At 41.9% G+C, this 22,922-nt stretch overlaps 1 protein-coding gene across 1 annotated transcript in view; it reads right to left on the reverse strand.

The window, feature by feature from the left end:
• Positions 1-586: 586 nt before the first annotated feature.
• Positions 587-22,922, reverse strand: part of LOC109417793 (terminal nucleotidyltransferase 5C) — a gene marked incomplete at its 5' end in the record, with an annotated part of 301,534 nt that continues 279,198 nt past the window's right edge. Inside the window, 1 exon segment of the mRNA XM_019691956.3 lies at positions 587-2,824. Coding sequence (XP_019547501.2) covers positions 965-2,824 — 1,860 coding nt within the window. The 3' untranslated portion in view covers positions 587-964.

Raw genomic sequence — 22,922 nt, forward strand, 5'->3', positions numbered from 1 at the left:
AATTGCTTGGTTATGTTTTGTATTTTAATTGCCGATGGTTTTCCACGGCGCTACAAGGATCAACACTCTTCTTTTTTTGCATAAATTTCTTTTGAATCGATTAGCTTGTTTTCTTTTTCTTCGCTGCGATCTGACTTCTCATACACTTACAAACATCAACACGTACATCTTACAGAAGAATAGAAATACGAGTAAGATTACGCTGTTTACGGATTTTACGTTGGTGATTAGTTTGTGAAAATCTCTTCTTTCATTCGATTCTACGTGATTTGTACATAGTTTCATCATCGTTTTGGTTGTCTCGGCTTCGCTCGACGCTGTGTGCCTCTCACAAAATTTGGTGTAAGTTTAACATTCAAGAGTTCACTGGGAAAATAGAGTGGGGGGAAGGTGGTTTGAGTAAAATTTCGATTACATATTGCTTCTTTCTTAATCTGAATTTACAAATGTGCCACTGACGCCACTGTTTGGTTGCACTGACTGTTCGACGCAGCGTTCCGGGGGAAATGCGATTTAATGTAGATTTTGTCTCTTTCGGAATACAGAAGTTGTTTTGTTTCAGTGTACAGCAGTTTCTTGAACGGACGCAAATTTTCTGTTGTCGTGTGGTTGTTACATGTTTTGGAGAGGAAAACGTCTTTGTGTGTGTGTATCATGCTTACTGTTCTAGTAATCATCTATCCGACACTAAAATATTAGTAAAGTAACGATTGTTGTTGCTGCTGTTGTCTGCATTGTAAACGTTGTGGTTGTTGCCGTTGATGGTGCTGCTGCTGCCACTAGTACTGGTGCAGTAGATGGACGAAGACGGAGCGTGCGTCTGCGCTTCGAACGTGGCCACGATCGGTGTAGTGGTGACACTGATGATTGATCCCACTAGCAGTGGTGTCACCGGATTAGTACAGTTGATGTTGCTGCTGCTGCTACTGTTGATGCTGATATCGGATGACTCCGCAGGTCTCGATCACGTCGTTAGCCACGTGGCGTTGCACGTGCAGAGCGTCGTCGGGATGACTGGAGCGTAGTAGATTCCGTTGGCGTAGAGTAGACCGGCTGGTTGTGGAGCAAGCGAGATGGTCTGCTGCTGAGCTTGAGCTTGTCCAGGCTGAGGAGACTGCTGTTGAATGATGGCCTGCGGATGCTGGAGCTGTAGGGCTTGCGTCTGTGGCACACCCTGCGCATGCTGGTGGTGGATGACAGTCTGATGAACTGGTGAGAGTTGTTGGGGCTGTAAGCTCAGCTGTGAGAGTTGAGTCTGGAGTGGCTGCAGCGACATTGTGGTGTGCTGCGGTACTGTACTTGTGGTTGTAATGATGGTTGCCTGTGGATTTTGAGGGTGGTCACGGTAGTATACCTGCATGGCCAACGATTCGATCAACATCAGCGTCTGGCGGCGCTCGTGACCCATTAGACAGACTGTGCTCTGTTCGACAACATCATATAAATGCATCAGGTACTGGTACTGTAGCTGTTCTTCCACCTCACCCCAAAAGTGGTTCCTCAGATAGCTCTCCAGCTTGATCTTCTGCTGATCAATGTCCGGAAAGTCGATAAAGAACCGTGAGCACATGTAACGCTCCAGCGACTTGATCTTCTGTGGATCAACTGGAATATAGTTTCTCACCAGCAAGTTACAATACTTGAGCAGTCCTCCTCCCCGGATTTCCTCCGGTTGCCTCGTCGATATCAGCTTCTTCTGCAAGTGGTATAGAGCTTCCTGGAAATCGCCGTACACCGACTCTCCAACGACGGTCGGATAGAAATTCTCCGTGATCATGGGCTTCTCAGTACAGTCGTAGAACAGCAGCAGCGAGTCCAGCACAATCTGGAACGAATCGACGCTAAACTCGAACTGTCGACGCATCGTATCGACAAACTTCAGCTCGACGTTCTTGTGCCCTGGCGAGTTGCCCAGCGAGATCAGACTCCAGCGATCACCATCGTTGTTGTTGTTCACCTTCACCATTTTGCCGACGTAGGCTTCCTTGAGCGAACACTGCGTTATCCTCCGCCTGACCACACCCTCCGGTAACAGGTCCAACAGCGATGACAAAACGGCTGACTTGACACGGTCAAAGTGTCGGTTTGAGCTAAACTCCACAGCGAAGATCAAGTCCAGATCATTGTATGGCTGTGCTTCCGAAGCCAGCACGTGACTAGCGGCGCCTCCGTTCAGGCGGATATCCTTCACAATCATTCCGGCTCCTCCGGATCCAATGTCGGCCTCCAGTTTCTCCCGCACGATATTGACCAGATCTGTCAGTTTGACCTCCAGGGTCGGAAAATTTCCACGGCCGTGGATGGCTACGGGTTCGTTCATGACCTCGTTAAGCTTGTTGACCTGCTCGAATGATAGGACCGCAAGCCGTTGCGCCGAATTGTCCAGATTTTCGTACGACGATCCATTCTCGGATCCGGCTGATGAGAGTCCGGACGATGTGGACGCTGCCGAAGAAACGGCCGAAGACGAGGAAGCTGACGAGTACGATGAAGACGAACAGGAAGCCAGCGAGCTGTTGGACCGCGGCGAAGGCGGAGGCGATACGAATCCTGCGTCTGAAGAGGCGTAGTTCACTGACGTGTAGCCGTTGCCATTGGAGTTGTGGTGGTGTTGGTGCAAGTGATTATTGTGATTGTACTTTTGCTGCTGCTGGTGGTGGTGGTGTTGGTGATGGTGATGCTGCTGCTGGGACTGCTGCTGTTGTTGCTGATGATGGTGATAAGAGTAGGTGGTTTTGTTGTTGCTGCTGCCGTCCTGAGTCTGTACGTGATAGCCATCCATGATCCGTGCGTTGTAGGAGTCGGGAACTTTCAAAGTTCCACACTGAAAAGAAAGAAAAGAGAAAAATAGTGCGGTTACAATCTGCGGTATATTAAATGATGAAAATTACTTTGGTATTATTCATGTGTAAGTTTACGTCTGGAATATGTTAAATGTGTAAATACAGTATCGGTAATTAGGTGTACTAAATTGATACAGTAGTTAAACAATACAAATGCTTGAATACACAGCAAAATGGAAAGACGTACTACTCAAATGTTAACCCAGACCTGGTGGAATAAGGATAGAACGAAGAGAAATGGACTGCAGTAAATGGTAAACATGGTTTTCCGGCTAAGGCAATCAGTCTCGTGAGAAGATGGTTGCCAGTAGATACAGAGGCAGGTCTAGTTGTTTTTTTTTTAAATTGAGGTAGTGTTCTGTTCTTTAGACGCGTGCAGACCCATCAACTGTTTATTGATTTCAATACGGCGTACGATTTGGTGAAAAGAAACGAGTTATGACAGATTATGATCGAAGAAGGTTTTCTGGCGGAGCCCATTAGAGTGATTTGTGTAACGCTTGACGGATCAAAATCAAGTGTCATTTTTTTTGTGGTCTCATAGGTATATGTAGAAAAAGTAATTTACCATTTTGTGTTTTCTTTTTTTTTTGTGCCATCACCCATGCAAAAAAAAACTGATAGTGGGACTTCATCCAGGAATTTCTTTTTCAAAAGTTTCACTGATTTCGTTTAAAAGTTCTTCAGAACAGCTTCCATGGAGAATTTCCCGTAGAATTTCCTTCGGAATTTTTGTTAGAAGATCCTCCAAAAATTTCTCTAGAGAAGTTTCCTTAAAAATTCCTCCATAGGTTTTTTTTCAGGAATCCGTACGAGAATGCTTCAAGAAAATCATCCTGATCCACGAATTCCTTTAGAAATGTTTTCAGTGATTCTTTAAAAAAAATCAGCGGCTCCTTCAAAAATTTCTGAAAAAAAAATCTTTCACGGACTCCTTCAGAATTTCTTACAAAGATACCTTCAGGAATTACGTCAGCGATTCTTTTGAAAACTTCTCTGGAGATTCTTTTAAAAAATCCTAATGAGATTTCTTCATAAAATAGTCCAAGGATTTCAAGACCAAGGAAACCTTCTGTGGATTTCTTCCAACATTGATACATAGATTCCTTCAAAAACAGCTCCTGAAATTTGATCTTCAAATCTATCAGGAATTCTTCTAGGGATTCGTTTACAAAAATCATCGGAATTCTCTACAGGGATTCCTTTAGAAATTCTATAAAAGATTCTCACATAAATTCTCCCAGTGGTATCTTCGGAAAATTTTCCAGAAATTCTTCAGAAATTCTTCAGGTATTTCTTAGGGGAGCTCGCCGGAGAAGCCTCCAGGAATTGTGTTACAAAAATAAAAGAAATTAATTACTACAAAGGATTAACATATCACGAACACATAGAACCTTATAAATGCACAAACAAGAAACGTCACAAATGGACACAGCACAACATATAACATAAATGTGCCCTGTTATCCAGATGGATAACACTTTCCGATCACAGGATGACGAGGTTTCATTTATTGGTTTGGGTCCATCAGGCATCCTGGAATTGTATTTTATTTGGCGGTATGCCTTTTAGTTCACAGCATTTGTTGCTGTGTTCATAGCTTGGTTTTGTCTAGGAAAACTTATCCTAATCGGGCATCCTATTTCGGGTTTCATCACTAGAGTTCTATGACTTGAAGTCTGTGCCAGGGAAAGGTTTACGTCTCTAGTACTTAATCGCGGCCCGAAATGGCCTGAATGTTGGCAATCAAAATAGGATTGCACTTTATGGGCCTCTATTCTGAAAGAACCCTATAAATGTGTATTAAAATTATGCGAATATTTACAAGTCAAATTAAAACGTATAACACAAAGAACTCACGAATGTTACATTTAGTGAAAATAAAACAATTATTTTGTCTTATTATTGCAACCAATATTCATATCCGTAACAATTGCTCTAGGGAATCGATTAAAAATTCCTGCGTGAATGTGTCCAGGAGTTTCTTCAGGAATTCATCCAGAAAATCTGCCAAAATTCTTTTAGATATTCTTACATTATTACTTTCTGTATTTCGAGAGTTTTACCAGATATTGCTCGATGTATTTCCCCAGAAATATAACCGGCATTTCCTCAAAGAATAAATCTAATATTTCACCACGGTTTTTTTTTTTTTTAAATAAACAAACATTTTTTTAAAGAATTTCTATGGAAATTCATTTAGTAAGAGTTTTTTTCTAGGGATCTATGCAGACACTTATCTATGCGTTCTTCCAGGTATTCCTACAGAAAATTTGTCCTCAGATTTCTCCAGGAATACTTTCAGAAAACCTAAGAATTTTATTATAGGATTTCTTCAGAAATTAACCTATAAATTCTTCAATATATTTTTCTAGAAATTACACCAAGGGTACCCCGAAAAGATTCTCCAGGGAGTCCATTCGGGGTAATGGCTTACAGTCTGTTGCAATCAAAAACGGATTCTTATGCTTTCATCCGACGTTTAGGACATGCCGCTTACACATAACTTCACATCACTTTTCAAGTATGAAAGTGGCGCCTCACAGACTACAACTGATTTCTGCGAGCCAAATCGTTTCCGAAAATCAGCCTATCCAGCCCACGGCTAAATATAAAGTGAACGAATTGTCGGAGCATAAGTTGACAAAGCTATACCTATTCATTCAAAAGTACATCTTAAGACCTCCACAGGGATTCTACTTCTGAAATTCCTTTGATGAGATATTTTCAACTCCAAAGACTTCTTCAGGGATTTCTTCAGGAATTTCAGCAAGGGATTTCTTCAAAAGTTCTGGCATGGAGTTTTTCGGGAATTCTTCTAAAAATTGCTTTTAAAATTCGACAGCGATTTCTTCGGATATTCTTTCCAGGATATCTCCAAAAACTCTTTGAGAAATTTCTAAAAGGATTCACAAAAGGATTTTTTTTAAATAGCTCCTGTAGTTTCATCAAAATTATCTTTATATGTGTGGGGTGTCTTTAGAGACCCCTGCAGAATTTGTTCAGATATTCCATCAGAGATTTTACAGAAGTTCCACAAATTCCAGAAATTGCACAAAAGTTACTGAAGTATTCTTAAGGAATGCTCGAAGGAATTTCTGAGAAATCCCTGGAGGATTGTCTCAATAAATTCCTTAGAAAATTCCTGGAAATACTTTTTCAATGGTTCTCGAAAATTTTCTGTAGGAATTCCAGGAGTTACCTCTGGAGCAATTCCTGGATGAATGCCTAGGATAAAACGTAGGAGAATAGCTGAAGAAACACCTTAAGATGTTGCCTTAATTCTCAGAAAAAAAAATCATGAGAGACTTCTGAAGTAACTCTACAAGAAATTCCAAGGAAAATGCATTAGAAAATTCTGTAGGGATTCCTGAAAAAATCCGTAGAGAAATTTCTGAAGGAATCTCCTAAAAAAAATCTGCACATATTACAGGCAAACGTATTGGTGAAATTCTTGAATTCCCACAATAAATTACCTTGGAGAATTTTCTGAAGAAATCCTTGGAAGAACTCATGGAGATACCTCTTAAGGAATTATCGGAACAAAAATGCTTGTACAATTTCTTCAGGGTTTTGCACACAAAATTCGTAAACTAGTACCTGTAGAAATTTCTGAAGGAAAGTCCGCAGAATCAAAAAAAAATGGGAGAATTCTGTTCGCACCGCAAGTCTAGGGTACCACTGAAGAAATTTAAAAAATGAAGGAAAATAAATTGAAGGAATCTTTGAAGTAATAATACCTGGAGAACCATGTGCAGGTATTAATATAAAAAATTTCTTGAAAAATTGCTTGAAAAATACTGAGGAATAGAATCTGGAGTAATTTCTGCATACATTTTTGCAAGAATTTTTGGAAAAAAAATCTGAAAGAATCCGTGATGGAAGGCCTGAATACATCCAAAGCAATGCCTGGAAGAATACCTGAAGGAACTACTGGATAAACCTTTGGAAGAATTTGCTAAATAATCTCTTGAGAAATTGCTAGAGGAATTTACAAATAACTGCCCGAGAAAAAGCAATACTAAATGGTGAAGGCACCTCTGGATTTTTTTTTAATTTCATTATACTCATGAATTTTAAGTCAGAGCTAATTCTTCACACACCTCTGGAGAAATTATCGCAATAATCGATCTTTTGGGTGGCTTTCTCAGTCTTTAAGTCGAGAACGAAATGTTTCCTACTCTCCCGACGTTTCGGCCGAAGGGTTTTGGCCTTTCTCAAGGGTCGTAGTGTCGAGACGATAGACACTACGACCCTTGAGAAAGGCCAAAACCCTTCGGCCGAAACGTCGGGAGAGTAGGAAACATTTCGTTCTCGACTTAAAGACTGAGAAAGCCACCCAAAAGATCGATCAAACATCCAGTCGAAACCCTCTTGAAAATGTCGCAATAATTTTTGAAAAATTTTCTGGAAAAAATTCTAAACTTCTAAAAGAAAACCCAAGAGCAGGGGTGCTCAAACTATTTCAGCTTGCGACCAACTTTGGATTCTTATATTGTTTGACGAACCACCGGCATGTTTTTTTTTCATAAGATACGTCAGTTTTAGAAAATTTGGACCGACTTTTTGAATCAAACTATTTTTTTTTGCTTCCACTCCACAGGTTTTGATAAAATTACGTTACATAATACTCAATCTTATAAATTTATAGGTTTTGTTTTTTATTCAGTGTTTTTTTTTTTCGTTTTTCGGAGAAGTCAAAATAAGGTTAAGGCGCTAAGGCGATCAGTTTCAGTAGACTCTTTGTGTTTAAAATTTGAGATAAGTTAGCATGTTTCTTATACAAATTTAATCATTGTGATCCCATGCAACACTACAGATTTTAAGTATTCTATCATACATTTAGGAAATTAAGAAAACATAGATTTTTTTACAAAGAACTTGAAATCAATTTTCAGCTATTCTGATTTCTGTAACAGTTCAGATAATTTAAATTGAACATAATTTTACCGAAAATAAGCTTTACCGAAGTTTGGAAAAAAAAAAATAAACAAATAATTCGGTGGAGATTACCAAACGTTCGATGGTTTCTTGATGAAATTTGGTAATTTTTCTGAAATTCTACCTGCTGAATTTGACACGCAAATCTAACTGAAACTGCAAACGGCAAGCATCAACTTTGGCTCTTTTTCTAGAACACAAGTAAAATCTTAAATTTTATCAGAATCTTAATCCTTTTGGATGAAAACTTATAGGTTCAGAATTGAAATCAGAACGCATACAGTAGTTTCAATATTCTATATAATCCAGATTGAGACTTGAAATACAAAATTTTGAATTAAAAGAAGAAGAAACCTAATTTCTAAAAATAACTCTGTCGATTCTTCAAAAGAGTATTTGTAAATTAGAAAATAACGAACAATATCGTTTGACATAAGTTAGTAAAGACATTTATTAAAATTTCGTCCAAGCAACCCACTAAAAATTAGCCCGCAACCCACCAGTGGGTCGCGACCCATAGTTTGAGAAACACTGCCCTTGAGAAATTTCTGGAAAAATCATTGTAAAACAATTGCTCCTGGAATTTCTCCTTTTGAAGAAACATTTGGAGGAGTTCCTGGAGAAAACCCTGGAGAAATTACTAGAAGAATTTCTTGAAAAAAATCAGAGGAATTGTCAGAGATATCCCAAAGAAAAATCCTAGAAAAATTTCTGCCAACATTTCTGGACGAATTCTTTCAAAAATTTTTGAAAAATTATATGAAGGGATTCAAGTATGAACTTATGTAGCAATCCTTGAAGAAATTTCCTATAGAATTCCTTAAGCAATCCCAGGAGGAATATCGGAAGAAATTTCTGAGGAAACCCGTGGACCAGTTTCAAGATGAATCTTTTCAGAAATTTCTTGAGAAACTTCTGAAAAAGTCCAAACAAAATTTCTGAAAGATTCGCTGGAGGATTTAAAAAAAAATATGCATGGACAAGGATGCATTCTGAAGGGATACTAAGAGGCATTCATTCATTTATTTAGTTAACATCAAATTCATGATAATACTGAATCAACAATTTGCCGCCATAATACTCGATTTGCAGCTGCAGCTCTCCAACCTCGGTCACGCCCAACACTCGCCAGATCACGCTCCACCTGGTCCGCCCATGGTGCTCTCTGCGCTCCACGCCTTCTTGTACCAACCGGATGGTTAGCAAACACCAACTTTGCAGGGTTGTTGTCCGGCATTCTTGCAACATGCCCTGCCCACCGTGTCCTTCCAGCTTTGGCCACCTTCTGGATGCTGGGTTCGCCGTAAAGTGCAGCGAGCTCGTGGTTCATCCTTCTCCGCCACACACCGTTCTCCTGCACGCCGCCAAAGATCGTTCTTAGCACCCGTTGCTCGAAAACTCCGAGTGCTTGCAGGTCCTCCTCGAGCATCGTCCATGTCTCGTGTCCGTAGAGAACCACCGGTCTTATTAACGTCTTGTACATGGTACATTTGGTGCGGGGGTGAATCTTTTTTGACCGCAGTTTCTTCTGGAGCCCATAGTAGACACGACTTCCACTGATGATGCGCCTTCGTATTTCACGGCTCACGTTATTGTCCGCCGTTAGCAAGGAACCGAGGTAGACGAATTCTTCTACCACCTCGAAAGTATCCCCGTCTATCGTAACATTGCTGCCAAGGCTTGTCCTGTCTCGCTCAGTCCCACCTACCAGCATGTACTTTGTCTTAGCCGCATTCACCACCAGTCCGACCTTTGCTGCTTCACGTTTCAGGCGGGTGTACTGTTCTGCCACCGTTCCAAATGTTCTAGCAATAATATCCATGTCATCCGCAAAACAGACAAATTGGCTGGATTTCGTGAAGATCGTACCCCGGCTGTTGAGCCCGGCTCGTCGCATAACACCTTCCAGGGCGATGTTGAATAGTAGGCAGGAGAGTCCATCACCTTGTCGTAGTCCCCGTCGAGATTCGAATGAACTGGATAGTTCACCCAAAATCCTTACGCTGTTCTGCACACCGTCCATCGTTGCTCTTATCAGTCTAGTCAGCTTCCCGGGAAAGCTGTTCTCGTCCATAATTTTCCATAGCTCTGTGCGGTCGATACTGTCGTATGCCGCTTTGAAGTCGATGAACAGGTGATGCGTTGGGACCTGGTATTCACGGCATTTCTGGAGGATTTGCCGTACGGTGAAGATCTGGTCCGTTGTCGACCGGCCGTCGATGAAACCGGCTTGGTAACTTCCCACGAACTCATTTACTTTAGGTGAAAGACGACGGAAGATGATCTGGGATAGCACTTTGTAGGCGGCATTCAAAACGGTGATCGCTCGAAAGTTCTCACACATTAACTTGTCGCCTTTCTTGTGGATGGGACAGATTATCCCTTCCTTCCACTCCTCCGGTAGCTGTTCAGTTTCCCAGATCTTGACTACTAACTGGTGCAGACAGGTGGCCAACTTTTCCGGGCCCATCTTGATGAGTTCTGCTGCGATACCGTCCTTACCAGCCGCTTTGTTGTTTTTGAGCTGGTGGATGGCATCCTTAACTTCCCTCAGCGTGGGAGTTGGTTCGTTCCCGTCCTCTGCTGCACCAACATAGTCATTTCCTCCGCTGCCTTGGTCCTCCGTGCCTACATTCTCTTCGCCATTCAGGTGCTTGTCGAAGTGCTGCTTCCACCTTTCGATCACCTCACGTTTGTCCGTCAGGAGGCTCCCGTCCTTATCCCTGCAGATTTCGGCTTGCGGCACGTAGCCTTTGCGGGATGCGTTGAGCTTCTGATAGAACTTACGTGTTTCCTGTGAACGGCACAGCAGTTCCATTTCCTCGCACTCCGCTTCTTCCAGGCGGCGCTTTTTCTCCCGGAAGAGACGGGTCTGCTGCTTCCGCTTCTGTCTGTATCGCTCCACATTCTGTCGGGTTCCATGCTGCAGCATTACCGCCCGCGCTGCATCCTTCTCCTCCAGAACCGCTCTACACTCCTCGTCGAACCAATCGTTTCGTCGACTCCGTTCTACGTACCCGATAGTGCTCTCGACTAGGGATGTAGTACCGGTAGTACCGGTACCGAAAATACCGGTATTACCGACCAATTTTTGGTACCGAAATACCGGTACTGACTGAACCTTGGTACCGGTACTTTCGGTACTGCAAAATATCACCCGAAGTGCTGGAATTCGGGCATTAGTAATAGCCAATATGTAATGGAAAAAAAAACAAAACACTTAAAACCAAGCACTTTGACAAACAAACATTTCATAGGTATATGCAACCTTTCTGCAAATCCAGGATATCATAGCAATGATTGCTTCAATGAACGTTGAATTTTGGAAATAGTAGCTTAGAACAAAACTTGTTAGATTTGGGTTTCTTGTTAATCTTTGTGTTTTAAGAAACCGTTGATAGCATCATCTAGGAAAAATCAGTTAATGTTTTCTCTCTTCAAGTTGCAGCTATCCAATAGATCTGATTTTGGTACATGTAAGGTTGTTCCTGTTTCATTTTAGACTGACCAAGATCCTGCCTCTGAAACTGCACAGAAGCTAAACACCCAAGTAACCAGTAAGCATTTAAAATAGCATTCCTTCAGCATTATAGTAGCCTTTACAACAAGGCGTTTAATGCTAATTAGCCGTATATGCACCTATAGTGCTACCTCACAGCAGGTTTTGGCAAAATAACGGGCTATCTTAGTGCTATCCCTTCAGGAACGTCATGACGAAATGTCAAAGGAGCGTAACGCCTCGTCGAGCAAAAAAAAACAAAAATAGATTGACTTCTGGTTCTCGTTCTCTCAGCCTGCTTCCCCGCTTCATCGTCCTTCCATATTCCAGCCAGTGCTAGGTGGTACTTTTTTGATGATTTTTGTAGTGATGTAAGTTTGAACTTACGATCCGGAGAGTGATTAATCATATCTGCTTCGGATTCTGTTGCTCCTGATCCACGATGCTAAAGCTGTCCCGGTGGCGTGCGTTGATTTAATCGCCAATATAAAAAAAAAGACGCGGACACCGTCTTCAGCCAAAGGCTGCACAGACTGAATGAAACTTAACACTAGACAAGGGACACACGGAGCATGCACCAGTGGATACGGAGAAGAAACTATTCTCACGAAAAGTTTCATCGCCCGGAGCGGGAATCGAACCCTCACCCCTCAGCATGGTGCGATTAGAAGCTTGGTGACCCTAACCGCACGGCTACGAGGCTCCACAATATAAAGAATGATTCGAAAACAGCTTCAGATTCAACATCCAAAACTTGTTTTCATTGAGATATTTCATTGTGGTAGAGCATTACGATCCCTTCTTTTAAATATTTGTGGAATAAGATTGCTTCTTCCCTCTTTCAAACAATCCTATGATCCACCAAAGCATTCACCTATTCGGCACATATTTTCCGACGAAATGATAAATAATTGGTGATTTTTTGATGGACAAGTTCCCAATCCAATCCACCTGCAGTAATGTTTTCTACGGTGCTTTTGGATGAGTAGGGGAAAATGAAGAAACAAAAAAGATACACAAATTTGTAAACAGAAGCATAGGCTCTGTAAGAGAGAGACAAAATGTGTTGCCAAATGCGTAACATATCTCCCAACCTTTTTGCTCCTAGCATTTAAAGAGCAGTTGAAAAGCATTCTGTATGCTCCCCAAGTGAAACCACTTCAAGCAGTTGAAATGCTAATTAACAGCCGAAAGCTTTTGAGCAGCACAGCTTATGCTAACTCAAGGCAGCTATGCATTCGAACTGCTTATGTAGGGCAGCAAGCAGTTTAAATGCGTAATACGGGCTGATACACAGCTTATTCAAATGCTTAGTGGTTACCTGAACAATAGCTCAAAAAACAGTTTCATACAACTTGTTTCTATCTCTTTATCTAGGTCTATATTTTTTGTGCAATTTAGTATTTTCTGATTAGCTTTTATGACATTCCTGAAAACTGGAATTCACAAATGCCTGGTAAATAGAAGATTTTGTGTGCAATTAGATTACTTTTCATTTTAGGGAAAATTTTCCCAGTACCGGTATTTTACCGGTACTACCGGTACTGTAAGCCCCAGTACCGAAATACCGGTACTCACCAAAAGTGGTCGGTACTGCGACCCCTACTCTCGACTGCGTTGTTGATGGCTGCTTTGACTGTACTCCAGCAGTCCTCTAGAGGGGCCACATCGAGCACACCCTCGTCCGGCAACGCTGCCTCGAGATTCTGCGCGTATGCGGTGGCGACATCTGGTTGCTTCAGTCGCTCTAGATCGTACCGGGGCGGCCGCCGGTAATGTACGTTGTTAATAACGGAGAGTTTTGGGCGCAGTTTAACCATCACCAGGTAGTGATCAGAGTCGATATTAGCGCCACGATAGGTCCTGACGTCGATAATGTCGGAGAAGTGCCGTCCATCAATCAGAACGTGGTCGATTTGCGATTCCGTTTGTTGTGGTGATCTCCAGGTGTAACGATATGGGAGGCTGTGCTGGAAGAAGGTGCTACGAATGGCCATGTTCTTGGAGGCGGCGAAATCGATGAGGCGTAGGCCATTTTCGTTCGTCAGCTGGTGGGCGCTGAACTTTCCAATCGTCGGTCTGAATTCCTCCTCCTGGCCTACCTGAGCGTTTAGATCCCCTATGATGATCTTGACGTCGTGGTTTGGGCAGCGATCGTACTCGCGTTCGAGCTGCGCGTAAAATGCGTCCTTGTCATCATCAGTGCTTCCGGAGTGTGGGCTGTGCACGTTTATTATGCTAATGTTGAAGAATCGGCCCTTGATCCTCAACCTGCACATTCTTTCGTCGATCGGCCACCAACCGATCACGCGCCTTTGCATGTCGCCCATCACTATAAAAGCTGTTCCCAGCTCACGTGTGTTGCCGCAACTCTGGTAGATGGTATGATTACCTCTAAACGTTCGCACCATAGATCCTGTCCAACACACCTCCTGCAGCGCTACGATTCCGAACCCGCGGTCCTTCAGTATATCGGCGAGTATGCGGGTGCTCCCGATGAAGTTGAGAGATCTGCAGTTCCACGTACCGAGCTTCCAATCGCAAGTCCCTTTTCGTCGCTGTGGTCGTCGCCATTGGTATCGGTTCGCATTCTTCTCTTGTTGATTTTCCGGTGCTAGTCTTTTTTACGGCTGGCTCGCAGGGCCTGACACCAACCCACTAACCCAGGGAGCTGGGCTTACCTTCCCGGAAGCTACGGGTTCTGCATTGGCATTTCCTCCAATTACAGTGCTAAATAGCTAGGCTCGAGCGCCAGTCTTCGCCGGGGGTGGTGTTTTTAATGGGCGCCCAGGAGATAATATTTTACCTGAGCTTCCACCCCCATATATACTAAGAGGCATCTTTAGAGGAATTCTTGCTAAAACCGTCCCTAGAAATCCTACGAGAATCTTCCTTCGGTAAACATTCCAGGAATGTTTTAATAAATCCTGAAAGAATCCTCAAAGCAGTTGCTGGCGGTATACCTGGAGATAAGCCTGCCAAACTCATAAAAGGAATTCCAGCAAAAAAGGCCCTTTCCCGATAATTACAAAAAAAAAATGAAATAGTAGAGCATGGAGTAGTTTTCCGGAATAATTCTTTTCTGGGAGTTCCCCAAGAGGTCCTTCAGAAGATCCCCAGGAGTTTCCCGAGAGATCCTCCAGGAGTTCTCTGGGAGATCCTCAAGAAGTTTCCCGGGGATTCCTCAGCAATTATTTCTGGAGTTCTCAGGAAGATCCTCCATGAGTTTCTTCATATGTTTCTCGGAAATATCTCCAGGAAATCTTCAGGAGTTTCTTCAAAAGTTCACCGGAAATTCCTTCAAGAATTCCTTTTGAAGTTCCCTGGGAGTTTCTCAGTTGTTAGTCCAGGAGTTGCTTCAGAAATTCCCAGAGAGTTCCCCGGGAAATCCTCCAGGAGTTCCCTGGAAGATCCTCCAGGAGTTTCTTCAAGAGTTCTCTGGGATTTTTTCCAGGAAATTCCCAGAAACTCCAGGAGTGTCTTCCTTGGAGGATTCCCAGGAGAAACTCCTGACAGAGGAATCCCCGAAAGAACCCCTGGACGAATCCCAAAAGGAATTCCTGGTGAAATTCCAGAATGAACTCCTGGGGGAATCCCAGGAGTAACACTCGGAGGAATTCGAGGAGGAAATCCAAAGATATTTCATTACTCCTAGTGGACTCCCAGAAGGAACAGCTAAGATATCTCATTAGTTACTCCTGGAGGAATCTCTGAAGGATCATCTGGAGGAATCCCAGAAGGAACTCTTGGAAGCAACCGTGAATGAATTCATGAACGTATTCCATAAGGAATTTCTGGAGAAATCCTAGAAGAAACTCCTGGATTAATTCCAGAAGAAACTCCAAGCAGAATCTAGGAATGTAGCTCTTTGGGGAATTTCAGAAACTCTGGTTGGGGAGAAATTATTAGTTTCACAATGAATATTCGATAAATAAATGCAATAAATTGTTCTTCCTTCATACTTTTTAATTAGTAATATAAATAATAAATATTACAAAAGTAACGTGATAAAAGAAAAGAACGCCGGATCCACTTTCCTTTCGGTCCCACAAAACCACATTCCATCCTGTGACCCAGAAGCAAATGACCCGAATTACATGACCAATCATAGGACCATAACATCCGGCAGTGTGTGCCTATTCGCATGGGTCATTAACTGGGAATCACATTCTTCTTCCAGCGCTTCTACTTATGGATAATCTTACAGCTTTCTGTACTCAAGACCAAGATTTGTGAGCGTTTCCGTGAAGTTACCCTGCTGTTCAATGCCAGGGAGGATAAACAGGGTGTTAGGTTCCTGAGTGCAAACTTTTTAAAGGGTGATAGAGGACCATAAATGGTGAAAAAAATTGTTCTACGCATATGGTCAAATCTCAACCGTTACGTAGTTATTGAACTCTACATGTTTTTGACTATTATTGCCATAGCTGGCTATAACTTGTAATTGGTCAAACTTATCGCAGTTTTTAGAAAGATTATTGAATTTTCTATCAAATGGCATCTTTCAACCAATTGGTTTAGTTAAATAACTAAGTTTTCTAGATCAAATAGCTCAAAAGTAGTGTGTTTTAATTTGTTTTTGTCAATTATCTTTTAAAAATGTGTAATAAATTAAAAGTCTTTCTTAGGCAAAGTTGTGGCCCCTGTTCTACTCTACAATTCGTTCTTTGACACCAAACTTCTATCTCTTATCGCTTTCTTGCAATTTCGATTCAAATATCGCATTTCAAATCATAAATTTGCAACTGTCAAGGTAAGCACTTTTTTTGCACACTGTGCCACACAATTAAATCGAAATTGCAAGAAAACGACGAGAGCTAGAAGTTTGGTGTCAAAGAACGAATTGTAGAGTAGAACAGGAGCCACATCTTTGCCAAAGAAAGAATTTTAATTTATTACGCATTTTCAAAAGATAATTGACAAAAACAAATTAAAACACACTACTTTTGAGCTGTTTGGTCTAGAAAACTTAGTTATTTAACTAAACCAATTGGTTGAAAGATGCCATTTGATAGAAAATTCAATAATCTTTCGAATAAGCGTCTAAAAACTGCGATAAGTTTGACCATTTTCAAGTTATAGCCAGCTAAGGCAATAATAGTCAAAAACATGGAGAGTTCAATAACTACGTAACGGTTGAGATTTGACCATATGCGTAGAACAATTTTTTTCACCATTTATGGTCCTCTATCACCCTTTAAAAAGTTTGCACTCAGGAACCTAACACCCTGTATATTGGCATAGCAGATGCTTCCATCAGTTTTGTTATATTCACAGTCCAAGTCTCGATTCAAGCGACGGTCTCATTCTTTGGTGTGGCTAAAATAAGATAATAATTATCTTGAACTAATCAATGAAGAAACGGGTTTTGAGACATCTCTTCCAGCGTATTCCGGATAGCGTCCCGTCGGAATGGGAATAAGTAACGTACTCTCAAAAACATGCTTTCCTTGTGGATCATCTTCAATACCTCACATCTGCCGAATTTTCAAAAAAAAAAAAAACCGGGAGCCTGAAACAAATATTTTCAGGATTTTTCCATAAACACCGCATTTCATTGATCACAACAAAAACAGAACAATTACCGAACGCGAAGTTTGTAAACAAAGCTGGCGTTTGTTTCGTCGACTTTTTTCCTTTTTTTCCTCTCAAGATCGACTGCCATAATTACTTTGGTAAAAAGGCAACTTTTTCCGTGACCTCTTTTCTTGCCAGGTGCATACTAAACTTAAGAGTGAAATCGTTTCCTTGAGGCCGTACTAGTATAGGTGGCGCTGAAATGTGGAAACATTGAGTAATCAGCTCTGGTTTTACCATGACAGCACTGAGTACATGTTTGCTGGAGGTTTATGTCGGTCCGACCGTGGTAGTGGTGACGAAGTAGTGTTAGGTGGTGAAAAGTTTGATGTTGTGGACGAATTTGTTTATTTTGGCACTCTAGTGACGTGCGATAATGATAGGTATTGCTCGTGAGGTGAGAAGACGAATTGCAGTTGCGAATCGGGCCTTTTTCGGTCTGCGCAACCACCTAAAGCCTCGGAGGCAGCGAACGAAGACAAAACTCGCGTTGTACAAGACTCTGGCATCTGGCGGCGTCGCATGAACTACAAATTTTACTAAGTATATAAAGATATGGATATAGTGAAGCGAATACAACACGGGCAGGCTACGGTGAGCTGGGCATGTTGCTCGTATGCCGGAGTTACAACAAGCTAAAACCATGTTCAGCAGAACCGTAGGCTTCATGAAACGCCACGCACACGCTGGCTTTTGGCAGTTGAGGAGGCCCTAGCTTTCAGGGCATCTGGAAGGGATTGGCCCAGGACCGAGACCAGTGGAGGCGAATGCCTCGTTCGGCGTAGACTCGTCGCTACGAGTTGTAGGTTATCCAGTATCTAGTGAATGTTCGGCGTTCTTTAAAGAATAATTTCCCATGATTACTGCAACCTCGAATAATACCTGTGTAGATTGCGTAACGTCGTAACCCAATCTCTACCAAGCTGACAGGTATCCCTACACTGAGGATACTGCAACTCCGAAAATCATACGAATCAACTATGATTTTTTGCCACAAGAATTTCTTGCGAAAATCATAGTTACGAACTATGATTTTGGATTCAAAGCGCCAACTATTATTGTCATACTGTTACTGTATAAATTTCATAATACTCACGTATGAAAATCATACCGATAACGTATAAAAACTGAAACTATGTCGTATGATTATCATACATATTTTTATTAAATATTTTGCGCAAATTAAAAAAAAATCGCAACCTGGAATCGAACCAGGGACGTCAAGGTTAGCGAGTGCGTGCTTCACTCATACGCCCATCGACGCTTCGGAAGTTGAAGTGGTTAGAAGTCAATAAAAGTTTTGCTGTTTTTTAGCAATGGTGTTTCATAACACATCTTATGATTTTCATACGACGCTTCTTATGAGATTTTTCATACGACAAATCTTATGCATTTCGCATTTCAAAGTATGAAAAGCATGCGAGAACTATGAAATGATGAAAAAAATAAAAATTACTGGTTCATAACACGTGAACTATGAAAAACATACGAACAGTATCCTCAGTGTACTTAACTCTAGCATATGCCAATCATTTTCTCCATCATAATCTCATCCCCTACCTAGATTTGGTTTCTCCTAGCATCTAGTACAAACCATCTCCACCAAGTGTTTGTCCTATCCAGCGAAAAAAAAAACCAGTTCCATCCAGATCAATGCGGGAGGTGTGTCGTGTGATCGAGCCAGGTAGTTAAGGTCACAGCAAACATGAAAAAAAAAACACAGGAAACAGAACGTTTCACTTTCAGTGAAACGAGATATTGCGTCGTAGGATTGCTGTCTGCATCGGCAGCAGCAGCAGCCCCAGCTCGGCACCCCGACTAGTCGAGTTTGCAAATTTACTTTGTCCGAACCGCGAAATCTTTTCGCGCAGAAACGCAATTCGATGACGGTGGTGACCTTGGGCGGGGAAGCCTCCACGTTCGCTGTGTTGTGTCTTTGGTTGACGTGCTAACTGCTTCCTTCTGTTTCCAACTGCAAGCTGCTGTGTCATCAAGCGTCGAGGTGTAGGGTCAAGTGGGGTAAGATGCCATTTTTCAAACTTTCAACGTTTTCAATGATAAATAGCTTCATTTACTATGCTTTCAAAGTGTTAACAGAAACTAGACAATATTTGCTCGATACTTCAGCAAAAATATTCACTAAACTAATGCATATTCATCGATTTATAGCAATTTCAAAAACTGGTTCGTAAAACGGAAGTGGTGCAAAAAGGCCATCTGCCGTGGGGTAAGATGCCACTTTATGAAAAGGTTCAAAAATTACGTCCATCATTTTTAGGGTATTTTTGACTCCCTTTGCTCCTCTGGTCCGCTTTTTTCGTATGCTCAATGCATGGAGTGTCACCCCTCTCCCCGCTAAACGATGGTCGTCATATTTGAATGACCCCTAACATGAAAAGCGTAGACATCAACAACCATGCGCCTCCATGGGTGCCTCAATCTCCTTGGAAACACATGGCTGGTAATAAAATCACCCGAAAACCTTAATTGCAAGCACGAAAAACCGGAAGTTGCCAGTTTTCATTGGGAAATCGAAAGATTTTCCATGGGTATGGCGGCCTAGCTTCTAGAAGAATGTTTTATGTAAACATATCTTGACACCATTCACCTATAGTACTGTTCAAATCTCATCGAGGAATGATTTTATGAGTTGGGCCATTTTACCCCATCTTGGCATTTTGGGCTTTGTTCCCCTATGCCAATTCGATGTGCGTCTATTCCTTATGCCTCGTCTCGCTGATTGATTTGCTCCATTTGCTAGGGGATGTTTTTTTTTTCAATGAATCTAAAGTTTGGTTAGGTAGTTTCGCTTATTAAGAACTAATTTAGAGGAGGCTTGGGTTCTTAAACCAGAGTTTATTAGAGAGCGTGTTTCGCGCTTCTAAAGAAACCACAATTAGCTCAATGTCGCTTCAGGTCCTGCCTGGTAGGCTGGTAGCCTGCCGTGTCCAATTAGGCTGAGACACAAGAAAGAGGCACACTTCAAAGGCGAATCAAATTGACTTTCGGTGAAACTGGATCGAGTTTAATGAATATCCAATGAACTGGTTGTGGTTTTGTTGCCCCGTTCACAGAATGCTACTCATAAAGGGGAACGACTAACATTGCGTAACTTTGTGGTGCCTTTTCCGAAAGATGGGAATGCTTTCGATTTCGATTCGACTCCAGGATTCAGGTTAATTTATAGATTCAATAAAATGAATGCCTAAAATGTTTGAAAGTCTTCCTCCAAACAGCAGCACTTTATTTGCCCCAAATCGCAATTTCATCATCAAACAGCACCCGAGCAATTTCGTAGAAATCGAGATAAACGCGTCTACCTCGCAATTCGGAGCCCATATTTTGGCGCCGGTGGCGTTTTCTCGCGTGGGTGGTCGAAAATTTCTTATCATTCGTGGAATTTCCATCAAGTGTCATCGGGTGGCGTTGTCGCGCCGGTCGTCACTTGGTTATTCCAACAATACCTACTAACAATCTGGGGCGAAATTACTTAAACGACGATGAAATATTGCTCAAAATTTGCCACTAGTGGCGTACCAGATGAAGTCTACGTAGGAGCGAACACGTGACGACGTTGATCACTTTGATCTGTCTACGAGTTCCAAGTTCAATGCCAACAGAATTGAAGTTGAGTTGATAGATTGACAGCTTTGTACATGGTAGGGTTTCGAACTACTTGGGCACCCGCGTCAATTCCCGGCACCTCACAGCAAAACAAATCAAAATATCACTTGCCACATATTTTCTAAACGCACTTCCGAGGGTAATCATCTCCTGCAACATTTCCGCAACGGGATCCACAGTCAATGAATGAGCTACACGTTCACTTTGAAGCCGCACAAGTGCTCAAAACAATTATCACGCGCAGGCGAGTGCACTTCGTCAGCACAGAGATGGGTGCCGAAGTGATTTCCCATTTGATTTTGCTGGAAGTTCGGCACTGATGCCGGGAATTGGCGCTGGACCAAGTGCAGTAAACTCGTTCATAATCAACTTTCCGGAAGAAAATCTTCACAACAATCACTGTGAACAACAAGTTCACGCAACAAGGTATCTGATTCAGATGGAAAAAGTGGACGAAAACGGTGATTTCGTTGTGAATTTAGGTGATGCACAATTTTGTTTACCTGTAGTGCCGGGAATGGGGTCAAAAACCCTATATCACTCTAAACATTCGTGGTAAGAGGTGAAAGGCGGCTCATACAAGTGAATACTACCTGCCGCCATGTTTTAATCAGTTCGCGACTTTTGTTTTTGTTCGCATAAACAGATAAGCTAAAAGGCTTATGAAGTGGCTAAGGTTTAAGACGTGAGATATAAAAAAACAATCATTTTTATTAATGAACTTTGTACAGCAGCAATTTGGCTTGCAGTAACAGTTTCTTATTCTTCAGAATCTAGGCGTGAACATATGGTGAGACAATAGATTCTCCACATGACGATTTTCTACATGTCGATGTCACTCCCGAAGAAGAAGTCCAGGGAAAAATCCTTGAGGGAATCCCTGAATGAATCCCGGAACGAATTTCTTTAAAAAAAAATCTGGAGAAATCAATAAAGAAAGCCCAAGTCAAATACCTAAAAGAATGCCAGAAGAACACCCAGGAATAATTCTGAAAGAATCCCTGGTAAAGTCTCGAGAATTATCTCGTATCATTGATTGATTACGATAAATTCATCCCTAAAATAAGATATGTTAAGCAAAAAAAAACAAAACACAAAGTTGAGAAGGAAGCAACACATTATTCAATATTCTAACCAAGTGCTCGTCCTCCATTATCGACTATGGTCACCATACTTTATGGCTCACCATAAAATGTAGAGCAAACACGACGCCTCCGTCACCGCGTCTTTCAACTTTTTCTCCAGTACCTTCACCACGCACCGTTTCAATTCCCTAGAGGAAGAACTTCATCAAAATTCAATTTACTCGGGTTCACGTCCTTCGGGAATCGTGAGCCAAAGGGGCAGCCACGATGGATGCGGTGATTGCTAGTCTGGTTGGTCACAATCCATCATACCGCGGTTCTACGCGGCGCTAGAGGAAAATATTACCTACAAAGCCCTACAATCACACGGGATCGACCCATTTCTACTTGTTCCTTTGTTTGGCATTACATTTCAACTTGGACAACACCTGTTGCTCAACTTCGAATCCTATGAACAATTGTTATCTCTAATTTTCCATCTGTGCATTCGGAGATCGAAGCCCAGATAAATCAAGAATTCGAAAAACCAGGCGAACTCTCGCCAGGAACAATCCTAAACCTTATCGAGAGTCGAACTCAGATGCTTTCCTCGCTTGGTAGCGACGCGTCAACCACAGATCCAATTAAACACCCCCCGTTCGACCCATCAATAACCACAATTTCGCGTGTATGTTCACCGGAGAATCCCTACTCGGACACGACGTGGGCTATTATTTGTTGCTCAAGGACTTCATCGTCCATCGTCGTCGTGGTAGACGCTGTTGTTGTCGTCGGCTGGAGGCCAAATTTCAGAAGGTGCACACCTTGAGTGGTTTATGCGGTGGTGGCGGTGTTTGTAGGTAAATAAACAACACGAGTCCTGCCTGGGTCACGTCAGTGTTGTGTATACAACATACATATACCTGCTGTCGTACATACTTTGGCACCATTTCCATAAATACCCATAAACAAAGCGACAAGTGGGAAGGCGGAGGTGTCTGTATGGACACATTCCTCGGAAATGGGAGCTTTGGTTTGTGAACGACAATATGCATAATTGAGTAATAGTAGTGGAGGGATGAGGTTTCACATTGTATTTTGATTTTAAGAACCAATATAGATGAAATAAACATGGTTAATAAATCAAAAATATTTTTAAAAATCAAATGAACGGACTTTTAAAAACTACTTGAAATTTACTTCTATCATTTACATGATATTCGAAGTATCATTTTCAAGCTAAAAAATTGAAAAGGTGCGGAAAACCATCACAAAACAATAATACAGTGGTGACTTTCACAATTATTAACTGAGAGATTTTTTGCAATTGATCATTTTACAATCGTGCTGCTCAAGGCACGATCATACTCTATG

The sequence above is a fragment of the Aedes albopictus genome, chromosome 2 (genome assembly GCF_035046485.1).
Source record: "Aedes albopictus strain Foshan chromosome 2, AalbF5, whole genome shotgun sequence".
Taxonomy (NCBI): domain Eukaryota; kingdom Metazoa; phylum Arthropoda; class Insecta; order Diptera; family Culicidae; genus Aedes; species Aedes albopictus.